General features: G+C 40.4%; 3 protein-coding genes across 4 annotated transcripts in view; all 3 read right to left on the bottom strand.

The window, feature by feature from the left end:
- Nucleotides 1–767: 767 nt before the first annotated feature.
- nipa1 (NIPA magnesium transporter 1) lies at nt 768–4,322 on the bottom strand. The gene is made up of 5 exons (XM_084067655.1): nt 4,169–4,322; nt 4,031–4,078; nt 3,309–3,399; nt 2,100–2,260; nt 768–1,440 (listed from the first exon to the last, which is right to left on the bottom strand). The coding sequence occupies exons 1-5, from the start codon at nt 4,299–4,301 to the stop codon at nt 932–934; spliced, it is 942 nt and encodes a 313-aa protein (XP_083923781.1). The 5' UTR covers nt 4,302–4,322; the 3' UTR covers nt 768–931.
- A 1,882-nt stretch (nt 4,323–6,204) lies between these two features.
- Nucleotides 6,205–8,871, bottom strand: LOC311051482 (lon protease homolog, mitochondrial-like; the record flags this gene model as incomplete). The annotated part of the gene is made up of 1 exon (XM_084066061.1): nt 6,205–8,871. The coding sequence occupies exon 1, from the start codon at nt 8,854–8,856 to the stop codon at nt 6,205–6,207; it is 2,652 nt and encodes an 883-aa protein (XP_083922187.1). The 5' UTR covers nt 8,857–8,871.
- A 5,684-nt stretch (nt 8,872–14,555) lies between these two features.
- The window catches only part of osbpl1a (oxysterol binding protein-like 1A), a 28,696-nt gene continuing 24,464 nt past the window's right edge, over nt 14,556–18,787 (bottom strand). The window contains exons 26-29 of one of the 2 annotated variants that reach the window (XM_084067052.1): nt 18,215–18,338; nt 17,728–17,818; nt 17,052–17,072; nt 14,556–15,522 (exon numbers count right to left, since the gene is read on the bottom strand). In XM_084067052.1, coding sequence (XP_083923178.1) covers nt 15,420–15,522; nt 17,052–17,072; nt 17,728–17,818; nt 18,215–18,338 — 339 coding nt within the window. In that variant the 3' untranslated portion in view covers nt 14,556–15,419. The remainder of the gene's footprint in view (nt 15,523–17,051; nt 17,073–17,727; nt 17,819–18,214; nt 18,339–18,787) is intronic. The other variant, XM_084067053.1, reaches the window with a different exon arrangement.

The following is an 18,787-nucleotide window of genomic DNA, read 5'->3' as shown; positions in this document are numbered from 1 at the left end:
TATTAGCCCGATTTATATTTCATTGTACGAACACTGTCACACACTGAAAATATAGAATGTACAAGCTTGCTTGTAGATCAGCTATTTTTGGCAAAGCATAAGGCAATACTGTTGAACTGCAGTAACAGCATGACTGCTTTTTTGCAGCAACCATTGGAGTCTTCCCTTCTCTACCTTAAATTTTGTTTATTTAACCACTTAGTATAGTATACCCATTACCCTCTATAGTAAACTAATAAATAGCTAATCTATGCCGAAAATAGCATATCAACTCAAAACGCATTGTGAGTTTGTAGATTTCCGATTTTTGGTCATTCCTACAGTAGAGCTCTGAATAAACTACTTGTGTATGATGCACTATGATGACATAGTTTGAAATAAAAGACCAACTTTGGATATAACTTGTGAAAATAGCAATCCTGCCAATAATACACATGTCCAATGTACTTGGACATGTAATAATGTATGTGATGTTAAAGTCAATCTACCTTAATACATTCTTGATATTACAAATTGTAGATTTAATAATCAGCTAAAACACAGTCTATATACTACTAATTTAGACCCATTTGATCCCAAAGGGAATATTCCGTTTTTAGCTTCACCCAGCTGATTGTTGACCAAGTGGTGAGACTTTAGCGCAGGGGGGAAGAAGTTAGGGTTTAAGTGCCTTGCTCAGGGACACCTCAACATATTGCCGGGGCTCGAACGAAGGACCTTCTTTTTCCCAGGCTCTACCCATTCAGCTATGGGTACAGAACCCTGTATTAATAAAAATGCACTCTTTGTTTTATTTACTGTTACATGTTACTTGTAATGAGAGACAGCATAAATTAAATTCATAATTATAAATATTATTTTCTTATACACAGTCAAAAGTAGTACAGGCATTGTGGCAATGCAATACCGTTCAATCAAACATTAATCTCAATCAGTCTGTCTTCTTTCGTGCCTCTCTTTGGTTCCATGTAAGCGAGGCCTCATGGGATATGCGGAGCAAAACAACTCCAACAAACACTGTTGTTAGACCACACAGCATGGCAAGACTGTCAGTGACCGTTAGCGCAGTCCATTCCTTAAAGAGAATAGCAGAAGCCAAAATCACTGTGGATGTGAATGTCACATAGTAGATGGCTTCAAACATGTTAGGGCTGTAGCACTCCAGGGCTTTGTTGATAAACACAAATTGTATAACGATGCTAATAGCCAGCATTCCCAGCAAGCCCAGGAAGAGAGCCAGGGCTTCGTTACTTGATGCCCCTCCACTGAAGGCCTCTTGTGCAGCCAGGCCCAGTCCTTTGCTGCTAGGCACTGTGAAGCTTCCAAGAAGTGAACAAATAGCCACATATACCATGATGTTTGATGCACCATGGGTTGGAGCAATCCATAGAATTAGCACCACCAGCAGCACGACAACCAATGAGGCATACGATAGAAACACTGCAAAAAGAACAAGCACATTTTCTATTAGTAATAGTATAACTTACACATTGAAATTTTGCACCTCTGGCATATATAAGCCTAATAAGACTATACAAATAAAAGCATAATACTTTGATTTCAGCTCAGAAAATGTGTGTGTGCATGTATGTAGCATATATATATTGTAAGTATGTATGTATGTATGTATGCATGCATATACATATATAACATATACATATACATATATATATATACACACACATATACATACAGTACTACACTGTCATTATGACATAATATTCCGTGCATGTTGATTTGCCAATGTGCCAACAAAGCATGACATGCCCTTGTTTTGCATAGTTTATTTCTCTGTGGCGAAGACTGCACTTTGCATGACCTTTGCCAGATGTAACTACATACAGGATTAACACATTCACTGCCTGAATTATTTTCACTGCCTATTATTATTCATGCCAGAGATTTTTCAATTAAAAAAAGAAAAAGTACTCAGAAGCCGAGATACAGAATTTTAAAGTTTTAAGTTAACAAGGAAGTGGATAGGAGTCTAGATCTTTTTTTTTCTTCTTGGCAAGCAAGTGATGAAAAACAAAAACGAGTTTACTTGATCTAAGCAATCAATGTGTTAAGTGAGTGTACTTGTGTTTTAAATGTCACACCTGGGTCAGCTAGCCTCTCTTGGAGCTCTACTCTGGAGGTAACAGCCTCTGTCTTTGGGGCGTGAATGATGAGCATAACAGAGCCACAGCAACACAACACACAGCCAAGCTTCCCCAGGATGTTCAGCTGCTCCTTCAGCACCCAGGAGCCCAGCACACCCCTACATCACATCACACACAACAAGCGTCTCACATTTTGGCAGCAGAGCAAAGGATACAGTTAGTATGACATACATAGTACATACAGTACTAGGGCTGAGAAATTAACCAAAATGATATCAAAACCGATATTTAGAACCAATAGCCCACTTAATCTTGCTCATATAGGCTAATCAAATAATCGAGAAGCTATTTCCCGCCCTATAATATAATACATTTGTTGATATATTATATAAAAAGATATTTGTTCATATATTATATTAAAAAATTAACAAAATAATTCAAAAAGATCTTTTTTATAAACGATTTATGAATGATCGATTAGTCTGATTAACCACACAACCCGTATTATACTTTGTGATACAATGGCGGCATACACAAATAGTGAAAATAGACGATCTACAAGCTCACAACTCACAGTTTCTAGATCTGCTATTTTCACAACATAAAAAAAGAAGAATCGTTCATTAATCGTAATCGAGGCTAAAGTTTGTAATAATCGTGATATTGATATGTGATATTAAAGTCATATCGCCCAGCCCAATGCAATACTGTACAGTACTACACAATGAAAGTAACAGTGCCAAGTCTTTGAGTCTTGGTTCTGTCCTCTGGTGATCTTTGAATTTCAAATGATGCAGTAACTAGGAGGATAAAGCAGAATGTCAGTGTTATTGTCATTTCAAACCATCTCGGAGGAATAAATAGCAAATGTGCCTCCAGTTAAAAACACAGGAGTCTAACATATCATTTTTTAAGAATAGAGTTTACAGACTGCATTCTGTAACTGCAAGTTAGCATTGTTTGAAGCATCATGCCACAAACACCAAAGACCATAATTATGTGGTAATCTCACCGCCTGTTTTCTTTCTTTCCTGAAAACAAAATGATAGAGCTTGCACAAAAACAAATTTCACCTACTGATTTGCACCTGTAAACCTGTGATGTGACAATAAAACAGACTGTGATTTTGACTGACTCTCTGATCATATCCAAACGAAAAGACTGAAATAAATGCAGGGATGAATTTACTTCTTCTGACTTACTTACCCAAACAACACTCCAAGGGCACCCAAGGGTGTCACTATGACAGCAGGGGCTGCATTATATGCCAGGAAATTCCCAATCTGGCCCACAATCACTTAAAGAGAGTTCATAAGATGCATTTAAGGTACAATACAAATGTCAAGATAGCTTCTGGTTTTGTTGACACGTTGGCGTGGAATTTCATCATTCTATTTAGGGTCAAGGCCACTTGGCCCTTGGTGTTGTCAGTTTTTAGACTGCACAAAGGGCCAAATGCCTGGGCAGGAAGGTCATCAAATAAAACAATGATTTTAAGGCCACTGAAATAATTGAATTGAAGGGTTAAGGGTTTGTATAAACTCCTCAAAAGTTAATACATGCTCATCTCTGGACAAATCAGTCACTGGATTTTTTGAAGGTGGGGAGTCGGGGGAGTTATGAATTCAGAATCTCAACAAAAGACACTGTTCTCTGTGTAAATAAATAATAAATAAATACAATTAAATAGTGACAGGAAAGAGGCAGAGGAGAAAAGGTGAAATCAGCTGGGGCAGTGTGGACTGTGCTTGCCTTATAGATCTGTTATTTTTGGCAGCCACCCATCATCATCATCATGCCATGCATAATGTATGATTCATCGTACGACGGTGTTGCGTAGCGAAACTAGCCGTTCTACAAGCCCACGCACGACGCCGTATCGACACAGTTGTAAGACGAAGTATAACCCAAGGGTCATCAATACTCACTAGCAAGCGTACCACTCCACCACACGACATCTTTCAGATAGGACCCACCTGGGGAAAAGACATATAAAGATGTAGCCTTCAGTTTACACCCAGAATGAGATGAGATGTTTTTTTTTTTTTTTTTTACATTCATTGCACCTCTGTCGCGGGCACGTAATATTCCTTTTCTCTGAAGCACAAATGTCGACCCGTTGATGAAACTTGCTATCACCGCTATGGCTATTCCAACTACTGGTAAAGAAGTTTCACCAGTCTCGGATTCAAAAGCCATGACGAGATGTACAAGAGTTTGTAGTCCAACTTGTAGTCCGGAAGCTCAGACTAAAGTACAAGTACCGGAAGGAAGGGTGACGCGACAACGTCAGGTGACGTCATGATCATGTGACGTGAAGGTGATCTAAACAATGCCTTTTCGATTCACAGTTAGTGGTGGAAAAGGTACTCAAATGTTTTACTTAAGGAAAAGTATAAATACTGCAATGTAGAAATATCTGCTACAAGTAAAAGTCCGGTATTCCAAACTTAAGTACAAAAGTATTGGCATCAAAATGTACTTAAAGTACCAAAAGTAAAAGTACTCATGTCATGCAGAATGTCCTATTTCACAAGTGTTCAAAATGTGTAGAAATCTTTTCAAAATAGCAAATCTTGTAGAGCTTGTAGATCTGCTATTTTCAAATAGTCGAAGTATATAGGGATGAAGTGGTTAATGCATGTTTTGTAATAATACAAAAATCTACAAAGTGTCTAGTAAAGTAAAGTTTTCAACTAATTGCAGTTGAGTAAAAAGTACAATATTTGCCTCTGAGGTATAGTGGAGTAGAAGTAGAAGTACTGAAAACGTAAAATAATCCAGTAAAGTAAAAAAATCCTCAAATGTGTGCTTCAGTACAGTACTTGAGTACATGTACTTAATTACTTTCCACCACTGTTAACAGTTCAATCGGATAATGCAGTTTTGTTCAGTTTCAGTAAGACAAGTGGGATGCCAACATTGGGACATCACATCCCCACACAGCAGCCAGTTGCTCTGATGGACAAAGAACACTGCCATCTGCTGGAGATATCAAGTACATGCAGCTCAAATACAGACATTCCAACAGCAGTTACTTCGCATCTATCCTTATTTTAAATTGTAATCTGTGTTCATGGTTCTTTACATGTTTCATCCCTAGGCAACGCAAGGCAGTTTTATTTGTATAGCACATTTCAACAACAAGGCAATTCAATGTGCTTTACATACACAGAACATCAAGCAAGGAAACACAATTATAAAATGACATTAGGATGCATAAAACAAAAGAAGTAAAAATGTATCTATAGATACAGTTACAGTGCAGAAGAGAAAATAAAAAAATAAAAACTCAATCAAAGGCAGCGGCAAACAGAAAGGTCTTTAGTTTTGTTTTAACATAAATAAGAGAGGCAGCAGACCTGCAGTTTTCTTTTATAAAGATGTATGTATTGACAATGTACACTTATCATTATCATATCTATATTCTTTTTTTTCTTTCTTTTTTTATTAAACAAAGCATAATGAGAACTAGAGGTTGAAATCTGAATGGCCGGACTTCGCATGACGTGTGTGCAGAGGAAAAGAGGGACAGACCGACCGACCGACAAAGCCTCATGTAGGCAGACCCCCTGGGTCTGGCAAAAAGGCAAGATAAAGACAACAAGATACACAGAAAACACCACAAAAAAGAGAACCAAAAATACAGAAAAAAATACAGTCCTCCCAACCCCTCCCCCCACCCCTTTCCCAGAATGGTACACTACTCAACCCTCAATTATTTATTTTTTCCACCTTCTCTACAACATCAAATATAATAAAACAAACAAAAAAAAACAGAGGAGAAAGAAATCAACTATTAGGAGATATTAATGGAAGAACATCAAAGAAATTACCCCAGATTTTGGGTATATTGCAGGTTTTCTCCTTACACTATACAATATCTTTTCTGGTGTGCAATACAATGAAAGTTCATTCAGCCAATGCCAGACCTGCAGTTTTCTGGGAGTTTGTTCCAGATATGTGGTGCATAAGAACTAAATGATGCTTCCCAACGTTTATTTGGTTATAGGAACAGAAAGCAGACCTTTCTCAGATGACCTGAGAGGCCTGGATGGTTCATGATATCATACAAGATCAGAAATGTATATATATATATTTATCAGCTGTCAATTAAACCCTGGCTAATTGGTTTCGTTTGTCTTGCAAGGTTCACCCCCTTTGGGCCTGTAGTGGAAAGCAGGCATGTCGTGTTTGATGAGAAGACCTTGGAGTATATCTCGCTGTAGTGTTCAACAAAATGCTCGTCCAGTCCCTCTCTAATGTAATCTGCCAGTTCTAAGTAATCTGTTTTGTTTTCAGCAGGTAGGATGATACAGGTCACTCCTGCACGACGAGCAGCTATAGTCTTCTCCTTGATTCCCCCCACCGGCAGTATTTTGCCAGTCAGTGACACCTCTCCTGTCATAGCTACGTTTTGACGCACCGGCCGGTCGGTTGCCAGAGACAGCAGAGCAGTAACAATGGTGGAGCCAGCGCTCGGCCCGTCCTTGGGAGTAGCCCCCTCAGGAATGTGCACGTGCAGGTGGGAGTTAACCAGGAAGTTGTTATCAGGTTCCTTGGTCATGAGGAACGCTCTGGCAAAGGTTGATGCAATCTTTGCACTTTCCTTCATCACGTCACCTAGCTGACCTGTGACCTCCAGTGATCCCGCCCCTTCTTTCTGCGCTGCTGCTCCGTGAGGACCACGCAATGATGTCTCAACGAACAGGGTAGTACCACCCATGGGGGTCCATGCCAGTCCCATGACCACGCCCGGTGGAGTGATGTCATACATTCGGTCGACAGTGTACAGTGGTTTGCCAACGTAGTTCTGCAGGTTATCAGGTGTGATGGTTACCATGCTATCGTCTCCACTAACGATACGGAACGCCACCTTACGGAACACCTTTTCGACCTGTTTTTGCAGATTCCTGACTCCAGACTCTCTGCAGTACTGTCTGATGATCAGACCGAGGGCGTCCGAGGAGATGGAGGCCTTCTCCTCAGTAAGACCACACAGTGTACGCAGCTGAGGGACCAGGTAACGCTCTGCGATTGCAAGTTTCTCCTGTGCCACGTATCCCGACACATTAATCATCTCCATCCTGTCCCTGAGAGGCTCTGGAATGGTGTCAACTACATTGGCTGTGCAGATAAACAAAACCTTTGATAGGTCAACAGGTACATCTAGGTAATGATCCAGGAAGTAGGCATTCTGCTCAGGGTCCAAAAGCTCTAACAGTGCTGAGGATGGGTCGCCCTGGTAACCACGGCCGATTTTGTCCACCTCATCTATGAGCACGAGTGGGTTCTCTGTCTTGGTTTTCTTCAAGCACTGGATAATTTTCCCAGGCATTGCACCTACATAGGTTCTCCTATGGCCTTTGATCTCAGCCACATCAGTCATGCCTCCCACACTGAACCTGAAGTACTGTCTGTTGAGGGCTCTGGCGATGGAGCGGGCTATAGAGGTCTTCCCTACTCCTGGAGGGCCATAGAAACACAAGATCTTCCCCTGGGTAGAACCACGCAGCTGACTGACTGCTATAAATTCCAAGATGCGTTTCTTGACGTCATCCATCCCATAATGATCTTCTTCCAGAACCTCTTTGGCTCGGTCGAGTGCCAAGTTCTCCTCACTGTTTGTCCCCCAGGGCATACTGGTCAGCCAGTCTAGATAGTTACGTGTTATACTGAACTCTGAAGAGTGGTTGTCTAACAGTCCCAGTTTGTTAAATTCTTCATTGATAACATCCATGATGTGTTGGGGGACAGTTCTGTCGAATAGCCTCTGCCTAAACCTCTCCTCAATGGCGTCCTTGTCCTCCTTCTCCAAACCCAGCTCTGTCTTAATGATCTTGAGTTGCTCCTGTAACAGGTACTTCCTGTGCGTCTTTTTGACCTTCTCCTCAACCTCTTTTCCCAGCCGCTGCTGCAGTTTACAGAGCTCAGATTCCTTCTTCAACAGAGACAGAGCCTTGTACAACCGTTTAAGGATATTGATCTCTTCCAGAACGTCCTGTAGTTCATGGGACTCGGCTGCGGTCAGAGTTGCCGCCATGTCCCCGAGGTAGATGGGATTATCAACAACTATCTGGCTTACTTGCATCATGTGAAGAACTGACTCCCTGTATAGGGGGTTGAGGGCGATGATGTCACGAATGGTCTTCACTATCTCAGCTGTCAGTGCCTTAACCTCCTCTGTGACTGTAAACTGTTCAGGTTGAATGTTGTCCACCTCCACCATCAGGATGTCGGAGGATGGCAGGGGCTGGATCTCTGGGGTCAGGACAGCCTCTGACATCTTATCCTCCGGTGTTTCTGCCAGTGCTTTGGGTTGTGACCCACTCTCTGCTTTTGACTCCGGTGTAATGGACGATGTCATCTCCTCTGGTTCAACCTCCAGTCGCTGTGTGATACGGATCCTGCGGTGTCCCATGACAATCATTTTTAGCTTGTCCCCCAGGTTATGCATCTCATGGATCTGAACGAAGGTGCCTATAGAGTAGATGGCATCTAGAGACTCCACCACATCTGATTCATTACTGTCATCTCTCTTCAAGAAGACACCAAGATAGGGCTGAGCCAGTCGAACCTTCCTCCTCACCAGTTCCATCAACGCTTTGTTCTTCACCTCTATTATTTTGATGAAGCGGGGAAAGATGGGGGTCCTGTTAACGGCGATAAGTGGTACATAAGGAAACACCTCTGGCACCACCATGGGTGTGAGAGCGTTCACTTGTGCTCCTCCGCCATCTTCCCCAGACTCCATGCCCCCAGAACCCGCACTCTCCCCGCCATCCTCACCCGAGAACCCGGCTCCACTAGTGTGGTTGCTGTATGCCCTTGCCCTGTCTATGTTGAACTGGAAGCGACTGACCGGGGTGAGGAACCCTGTTTCACCGCCGGAAACACTTGCTGCCACCCGGGACCAGTGGCGAGGTCTCCCCGTGAGCCTCCAGCCTGCTGTTGACATTGATGAAGTGATGGGAACATTACCTAATGTTTTCCTTAAGGTTTCGTTCGTGCTGTATGACTGCCTGGTGACAAACCCTGTCAGTGCTAATGTTTCGCTCAATAACGACGATGCCATGATGGTTCTACATATTCTGGTGCTGTGTTGTGACGTAAGATTTGAGTTTTTATACATCTGTCGAGAAGAAATGATCATTCTCATGCAGGTGGCCATGTTGCTCTGTAGAGGATCTTACTACCTACAACTTCAAACGAGAAACCTCAGTATTATGCACTAAACCTTTACCTACCCTTTGTTGAAAAGTAACATGAACTAATGTGAAGTACAGTAGTTGCAAGATGTTGCAAGTGTCATTGCTGCAAGATCAGCACCTGTCATCATGACAGGGAGTCTGAATACAAATGCAGGCAACAGCCAGGCGAGAAAAATTCCATGAAGATTTATTAAGCAGTCAAGGCTTACAACATAGAATGACATACTGACGTAACAGTGACAATGGGCATAGCTGACATCATAGTGATGACATGGTATATTTGGTATACTTGGGAAAGACTGACCTGGACCTCCATATTTGGTCATGGCATGGACAACACGTGGCAGGGCGAGTGAACACCATTAAAACAATTACATTTTCACATCAACGGTGTGAACGTGTATATGGCAAGGTTACTTGTTAGTGCCAATGCCTTACTTATTGTTATTCTTTGCAATAAAACACTGCATGGGAACAAAGATCAGAATAGCAACTTGGTGTTGACTATGTATTGCATTTGCATGTACAGCACGTGTAAATGTAGATGGACCTTTTTCTCTATAGTTTGTGAGTAATCGATTTACAGTGGCTAAATAAAAAAAAACTCTCTAACATCGACCCCCTACACACGTCCGCCTTCTATAAAGTTCAAGTTGTGAGTTTGTCTGCAAAAATGTCAATATACATGCCGGATGCAAATGATGGCCAATATGGAGATCCATTACAAACAAAATTGGCGTTGTTAGGCAGCGGTTTCTGTTTGACCATGGCTTGATCAGTGAGAGAGAGGAAGAGAGAAGAGATGTACAATTCTAGTTCTTGTTATTTAGTAATAACTCTAGAGGTCGGTGGTGTGAGGAGTCTCTTATGACGACTATAATAAGTTTATATAATTATAACATTTAAGCAGCAAGCAGTGAAGTCCGGGCCTTCGCACCTCTGTTCACATCAGGAGGGGCAGCATCCACAGTGCAGTTACCTCATAAGTAATTTGTGAAAATAGCTTGTCACCTTTCAGATGTTGTAGGAGGCCAAGTATTTTCCAGTGTAAATATTTTTAGTTTTTTTGTATCCTGAGGCTGTCAGAGCAGTGAACGAGGACAAGAAAAACAACCCTGCATTAAATCTGTAAATACCCCTTATTGTGCTTTTGCACATACAGTGCATAAATTGTGTAGGTCTATATGTAAATCTATGTGTACACCTTTTATTGTACATTATACATATCCAGCTGCTAAAATATCCCCCCCCCCATATTCTGCACTCTTGCCATTGCTGCTCAAATTTTCTGAAAACACTTTTTGAGTATATATTTAACTTTCTAAAGTTCCAGCCTGATCGCCAGAGAATTAGTATACATTGCACGGATTTGTGGACGTCATTCCGTGCATAGTCGCCTAGAAACCCCCAAATTCCGTGCATATGTACGGGGAGTCCCACGGTGGGCGTAACCAGTCGCAACCCGGAAAAAACAGGAAGTAGAGCAGTCCCCACAACAAAATGTACGATTCTGTGCCTATCGGTACGTAACTCAAACGGCGCTGAGTAGGCTCAAGGGAATGTCGCAATGTTCAGGACGGCAACTCGCTCGCTTTAGCTCGCTCGGTGGTCCTTCACACGGCGACAATTCCCTTGAGACTGCGCGCCTCCGAAATGGTTTAGTCACAATGGGGGAGATGCGAGGCGGCTATGCACGGAATTTGTGGTTTTCCAGTAGTCTATGCACGGATTTTGAGAAACGTTGAAAAACGTTCAATGAGAACGTTTCCACTGGCGATCGGGTTGAAAGTTCAGTCAGCATCCCAATGAGCCCAGACATTTGCAAAAACAATGATGAAACACTAGGGGGCGGTCATGGCTCATGTCCCAGTTTCAAGAATAGGAAACATCTTTACTGTGCCAAGGTTGTGCATTATGACTCTGAAAAGCTCTTCACAGAAAACAAACACATTATGAACTAGAAAAAGTGCTCCTCGGAGCACAGGTCTCCGCCAGGTCAGGTAGGTTATTGTGGCCTCCTGGTGGCGCTATAATAGGCCAATGTGAAAAGGGTGGCATTTCTTCTTAGGCCTTTCAATGGGATGACACTGCATTCATGATTTGAGGCATTTTGTTCCAAAAATGTGTTTTGCTAAATTAGACCTGCTGGTGGCGCTATAAAGGCCAATGTGAATGTGAAAAGGGGGGCATTTCTTCCTCGGCCTAGTGGGAATCTGCATGCAAACTTTCACGGAAATTGCACACTGCATTCATGTTTTGAGGCATTTTGTTTAAAACTGACCAATCCTGCAAACTTTGGAAGCCACTGTAAGCCAAATAGGATGGAATATGAAATATCGGACAGATCCATCAGAATCACATGACTATGGAGATGCAGTGTACCAATTTGCGTGTTTTTTGGACATAATCTGAAGGAATAATCTCCAAAAATGTATTTTACATAAATCGGCCTCCTGGTGGCGCTGTAAAAAGCAGATGTGAAAAATGCAGTCCAATGTTTTTCCTTGGCCTCTAGGGAGTGTGCGTGCAAAGTTTCACGCAGATCGGTGCAGTTATAGTTAAAAATGCAAATCGGCCAGTTATAGCGCCACCATGAGGCTGATTTGAAAATGTTCAAGTGGCATTTCTTCCTCGGCCTAGTGGGAATGTGCGTGTGCAATTTTATGGAAATGGCAAGCTGCGTTCATGATTGGAGGCAGTTTGTTCAAAACGGACCAATCCTGCAAACTTTGGAAGCCAACCTTAGCCAATGAGGATGCAATATGGGAAATCAGACAGATCCGGGTTGATCACATGACTATAGAGATACTGTGTACCGATTTGCATGACGTTTGGTTAAAAGCTGTAGGTGTAATGAGAAAAAATGGGTTTTGCACAAATCGGCCTCCTGGTGGCGCTATAACAGGCCCATGTGCAAAATGTGGGGCAGAGGTTCTGAATTGGCATCCAGGGAGTGGGTGTGCACAGTTTCGCAGCGACCGGGCCAACGGTGCCGGAGATTAGCTGTTAACACACAGACAGGACACACACACACACACACGGACGGACGGACGGACGGAGGGTAAAACATACTCTCTCGCCATGCCTTTCGGCCTGGCGGAGACAATAACCACAAAGCACAGCACAGAGAGGACAGATTGTACACCCCATTCTATTTTACATTGACTACACCACATGATTTTCAACCTTTTTAATTCCAAGGACCTCCAGTTTGATATGCAATTAGGCATGCAACCCCTGTTAGATTATTTATTATCTTTTTAATCTCTAGGACCCCAATGTAAAATCCTAATTTTTATTTAACTGTGAGTGCACCATTTGTTGGTACACATCAGAGTTACAGACCTGTAAGGGTTCATTTTGATCCGTGGTGGTCCCCGGACCCGACATTGAGAACAAGTGGACTACACCATTTCTCTTATAAACTGAAGTTCCTAACATAAAGTTAGCTGTAGCTACAGACTGAATTGACATCAAAATTTGTTTGACATCCTTCAGGTTGGGGCTATATTTTGTTTTAATTAACATAGGCCAACACTTAATGTTGATAATAATGTAGAGCTATTGCATAAGGTGATTGCCATAAATAAACATGGTCAAAAGCCACCCCGTGGCAATACCAACAAGTCTGAGAAATAATATTGTTTCCAACATGGCAGTTGTGATGTATGCCAGGGGTTATGCCCATCAGATCTGTTTAGAAATGACAGACCAATAATGGATTATCAACTTTGTCTTTGACAGTAATGGAGGCATATTTATGCATTCAATCAGCTTATCCAGAGGGAAGTAAACCCCTGCCATGTGAAGATTAAAAACCATCTAAAAGGGCTAGAGTGCAGGTAGTACAATTAATTATAGTGGAAGAAAAGTGGCGCAGGGTTTAGTTTAGTTGTAAGAATTGAAGCTAATACCAAACTACAGTAGATGTAACAGCATTGTGATGGTTGGTTGGCCACCTCACTTCTCTGGTAGAAATACTAACAGGATTCAGAGGTGTACGAGTAGAATACTCACAATGAGAGACAGTTGCAGACCAAGAAATACTGTACTCAGGTCACTTGTTTTGCACTTGCTAACACACAATCAAACAGTAACTGAATCCCTTGAAGCCAGTTTGTCCTGCATATGTAACCATTAACCACCCATACATGGTTTAACTACATGACTGTGTACATGCTGTTCCATGTTTTAAAATAAAGTAGCTTCTAAGTGCAATTATTTGGGACTAGAGGCCCAATAGCTCCATATACTAATGTAAGGTATATAATTTATAAGCTCCTAATCTAAATGAGTAGATACAGTTGTAAGGTAAAATAGTTCCACGATAACTCAGTGTCATGTTTACTGTGTGCTGTAACAATAAATAAACCTCAAACCATGTATGAGGCAGATTGGACAAGATATTCAAAAGACAATGTATTTCTTTTTTTCTATAAATTAGTTTATAGATATAATCATGTAAAGTAAATAATGCATTAGTGGTATAGAAAAAGTTCATAAATTTGCATTTTAAAAACCACTCAAAAATACTTTTGAGGATTGAAATCAGAGCTATAGCATCAAACCTTTCAGTGAAGTTTTGAATATTCTTTTTTCCTAGACAGTTGCAATACATTTTAATTGGACCATGTGACATACATACAGTAGGTGGCTAAATAATGACCAGGAAGTAACAATGACCTTTTTGCTTAAATAACGAGACTTAAGACTATTATACCTCTTCGTACCTTGTCGTAGGACAAAACTTTTTTCAGTTGAAAGTACATTGTTTGTGTAAAGCACCGTCGTTTGACGTGTGTTGATTTCACGATGATAGTGTATTCAGTCACTGTGGACAGACTGACAGACACTCTCTCTCTCTCACACACACATGTTTTGCAAAGACCTTGCAACTCAACCAAAAACACTGTCCTAATAATTGTAACAATTTGCGGTAATGTAAAATTGTGGGGTTGTAAAATAAAGATATGCAAAGTTAAACATTCATGCCGTTGATACACACACAGTATATACGGTTTTTCATAGCTGTGGAAGTAAACAAACAAAACAAAACAAAACAAAACAAATAAATGCTATATGATACAGATGTATGTAGAGCCAACATAACCCTCCAGAGATCCCATGAATAACTGTTTTTGTTTTGTTTTCTTGTGTGAATACTATATACCTGAGTGGTTCCCAACCTTGTCTGGATCAGGGCCCACTTGAAAATCTCAAAAGCGTTCGTGGCCCACCCATCTGACCACAGACCGTTAAGTGGTCAGATGGGTTTCAAAATATGCTTAGTTTGTTAATCGATTGTGTTCCCGCTTGGATCAATTCAAATAACGTAAGTTAAGTTCCCATTTATCGGTATCACAATGACATTTTTATTTTAATATATTATATTATCATTAAAATCGTAGTGTTTTGCCAATTATTTGAGGCCCCACTTGCAATATCCTCATGGCCCACGAGTGGGCCCTGGCCCACAGGTTGGGAATAGCTGGTTTAGCAGTAACCAATGACATGTTCCCTCCTACGAAGGAGGGAGGAGCTTGGAAGGTGAAATGAGGTGATGAGAAGATCACTGGAGGTGTAATGTAAGATTGTGCAAACTAGTATACATGTATAGAAACACAATACAGTAATGAATAATTAAAACAAGACACGCACATTCAAAAACCATAAACCTCCTTATGCATCAACCTATGCTATAGCAACTTGATGCGTCAACACATAAGGATAATAGGGTACATTATGAACAGAAAATAGTTTGGTTTAAAAAAAATAATAATAATAAAGAAAAAAACTAAATCTTAAACAGATGTCAAAATGCTTTACATTTTGTAACTATTAAATACCAATTATTGCCATTTTATGCACATTATTAACATTTACCCAATAAGGCCACGTTGCACACAATAAAATCCTCAGTGTTAATTTAAGTCTGAGAGTTAAATTAACAGAGATTTTACTGTGCGGTTATGGTATGCTTATTTGCATAATTATCATTTGTATAGGAGGCTTGTTTAAAAAGGAGGCTGGAAGTTCTCTGACAAGGCAGCAGCTACAGTAGCATAGGTGTCATATTGCCCTAATCTGGACCATCAGAAGACGTCTTCTAGTAGATGTCAGGCAGGTCGGGGTAGTTCCTGTCCCAGTAACCACCAGCAAACAGCCAGTCCTGGGTGCTGATGTGGGGATTCTGTCCCTGGGCGAACCACCTGAAAAAACACCAGACCATTAAGGGTCATTCTCACCAAGCATATAACGACAACTCCAAAAGATAATTCTAGCATCCTTGCATTGGCTCCCAATTTAGTGTAGAATTGATTTTAAAATGGTATTAATTACATTTAAGGCCATCTATGGTCTGGCCCCATCCTATATCTCTGATCTAATCACCCTATTATGTACCAAAAGTTAAACGTAGCTTGAGATCCTCGGACAAAGTTCTCCTAGTCATCTCAAATTCTCGACTAAAAACAAAAGCAGATTGGGCTTTTGCATTCAGAGCTTAAACTCTCTAGAATGCCCTTCCCTGTGTAGATCAGGCTTAAAGAGTCTGTGCCCCGGCTCAAATCTCTCCTGAAAACTCACTTTTATAAAGCTGCCTTTATTCCCCAAATGTTTTAACCTATTGTGACCTATTGCATTTGCTGTGTCATGTTTTTTTGTTTTTTTTAACTATTCCTTGTGTATCTTCTTCTTCTGTTGTGTCATGTGCATTATTTTATGTGTGTGTATGTGTTTTGATTCTCTGTGAAGCACTTTGTAACTTAGTTTTGAAAGAGTTCAAACCACAAGTATAACAAAGACAATGGAGAACGATATGGTTATAGTCATCGTTATACCGGTGTGTTACAATTCGTCGTATAACGTTATCCCATGATGAAAATAGCAGCTCTACAAGCTCACAATGCGTGTGCTTGTGGATCTGCTATTTTTGGGCCACGTATGAATCAGGCTTTTTTCAGCGTGACAGTGGTCACGGTTTACAGGAACACACACATGTGACACGAACATACAGGAAGGATGATCACATCACAAGGTTTTGAATAACATGTCATCATTTTCCTGTGCAAAAGTAGAATTTAGTGATTAAATGATTTTGCTTTTGTCACTGACAAATACAATATTACAATATACTCTCTGTGAAAGAACTGATTGTAGTAGGACTGCTACTACCTGAGGGTTGATTGAAACGGATCTAAAATTCACTTAGATTTTTACAGGGGAAACAATCAATTTAGCATAAGATCGCGATTCTTTTGTCATTATTTGCATTGATTCTTTGCCGCCAAGATTTGTGATTCTTTTGACATTCTGGACAAATCTACCTGCACTTCAGTTCATACTGTAGCTCAGGAGAGAGCACAAAATGTATTTGTTGTTCAAATATTGAAATTTAAACCGATATAGTGGGACAGAAGCCACTTCACTTTATGCTGATCAAGTTAAACTAGTTCAAATGTTGAATTTGTTCTAAATGCAAATAAAATAAAGTGGCAGTTATTGCTTTAAACACTTTTTTTTAAATGTCTACAAAGACTGAAACGTTTTATGGCAGTCAACACAATTGAAAAAATTGCAAAAAACAGAAAAACAAATCACAGCGTATCACAACATAATTATCAAAGAATCGTAAACTTATTGAATCGTGATTAAAAGGGACTTGTGAGTGCTTGTTATTTGCATGACATGATCACTCCACACGTTAAGACACACAACATAAACAGCAAGCGTCTCTAACCTTGGGCCAAGGGCAGGGTTCCTTAACATCAGTGAGAAGAGAAAAAACAAAGTTCAATGTAATTTTACTTTAGCATTTCATAGCCACACATTTAGAAAACAGTACAGTGTGAGCTCATTATGAATGGAAATGTAACCATATTAACTCTGGCTTCTCTGTAAAAAAAGGTTAATATGTAAAAAAAAAACATGCTTCACAATGTTTCCAAAAAATCCAAGACTTTTCAAAATGTAAAAACACATCGCATTGCGCTATGTTGTGAGCTATGTTGTGATTGGCTATTGTCGAACATCTACAGTATAAACTTAGTAGAAAGAGTCCTCTTACACACCTACGCATAAGGACTGGTGCATTGGAAAAGTCCACATGAAAATATGGAGAAGTCCCGCACACTGTCTTCACTTACACAAGTTGTTTTATTAAATACAGCACAACATTCTGGTATCTAGATACCTGATGAATGTCAGAAGGTCAGAACGTTGTTCTGTAATCAATAAAACAACTGTGAAGAGATGGTGTGTGGGACTTCTTCCTCTTTTCATGAATATCTTAAGCATAAAATAGGGCTGAATATAAGTGGTGAATATTCACGAATGCATTAACATACTCCATAAAGTTGCTAATTTCAGTAAATCCAGAGAATGGACAGTGTGGTCAGATTCCCTGACAATCTCACCTCATCTTCCACTCTTCATCAGCTTTGGAGCGGTTCTTACGGGCAGCTCTCTGCTTCTCCTCCAACCTCTTCTTCTCTTCACTTGCTAGATCTACAACCACGAGGGGGGGGGTCACATTTAAATCAGTGGTTCTCAAACATTTTCAAGGTCCCCCAAATTGATCTATATTTGTCCGCAGGCACCCCATTTGAAAATGTTTTGTGTGCCAAGTATTACAAAAGTTTCAATCGTTTCCAATATAAAGGTATATATATCAAGAGCTTGTAGATTGGCTATTTTCAAATAGTCAAGTTATAAATTAGGGTTACAGTGGTTAAACTGATTTTGAGGCTTTATTAGCTCATTTTGCTGGGGACCCCCTGGAACCTCCTCAAGAAAATCTGGGGGTCCCCGGAACTAAGTGACCTGGCTCATTTTCCAAACGACAAAAAAGAAAATACAGTTGGTTTAAAGATGCGATGCGTGTTGCCTAACAATCTTTATTACCAATATCTCCATTCTCCATGGCTCGTATGTCAGGCCTCAGTCTGCAGTCTGTCTTGGGCATGACTCCGTCCATCTCTGAGGTCATCTCATTCAGACGCATGGCGAAGGACGTGAAGCTGTACATCTTACAAATAAACCAAACAACATCAATGATTCCAAGTGTCAAAACATGAACGCTTCATGCATCAGTCGTTGCTGGACCTTTTCGACAAGTGTCGCTCAACGAAAGAAAAAAAAAGTCAGTTAAAACATAATTTTTATTGCCATTGTAGCAAGAAGATGCATATCTGAACAGTTGTCGGTTTCAAAATGTTTGTCTTTTGTTGGTGTTTCTTTTTGGTGTTTTTTCTTTTCCTTTTTGGTTATTGTGAAGTCTTGTTTTTTCTTTCTTTGTTTTCTTGTATGTGATGTGTATTGTATGTATGTGTATAAAAAAGGAATACAAATTCTAAGTGACAAAAATAAAAACATAATTTTTATATGAGCACACGTGCACATATACAGTATTTTATAAACCTATAAAACTTTTGAAATATTAACTTTTACTTTATAATAGAATGGCCTGCATGGGGA

The sequence above is a fragment of the Gymnoscopelus microlampas genome (assembly GCF_963454915.1).
Source record: "Gymnoscopelus microlampas genome assembly, chromosome: 9".
NCBI classification, from domain to species: domain Eukaryota; kingdom Metazoa; phylum Chordata; class Actinopteri; order Myctophiformes; family Myctophidae; genus Gymnoscopelus; species Gymnoscopelus microlampas.
The sequence above is the reverse complement of the archived record's forward strand: the minus strand, read 5'-3'. Positions and strand labels throughout refer to the sequence as shown.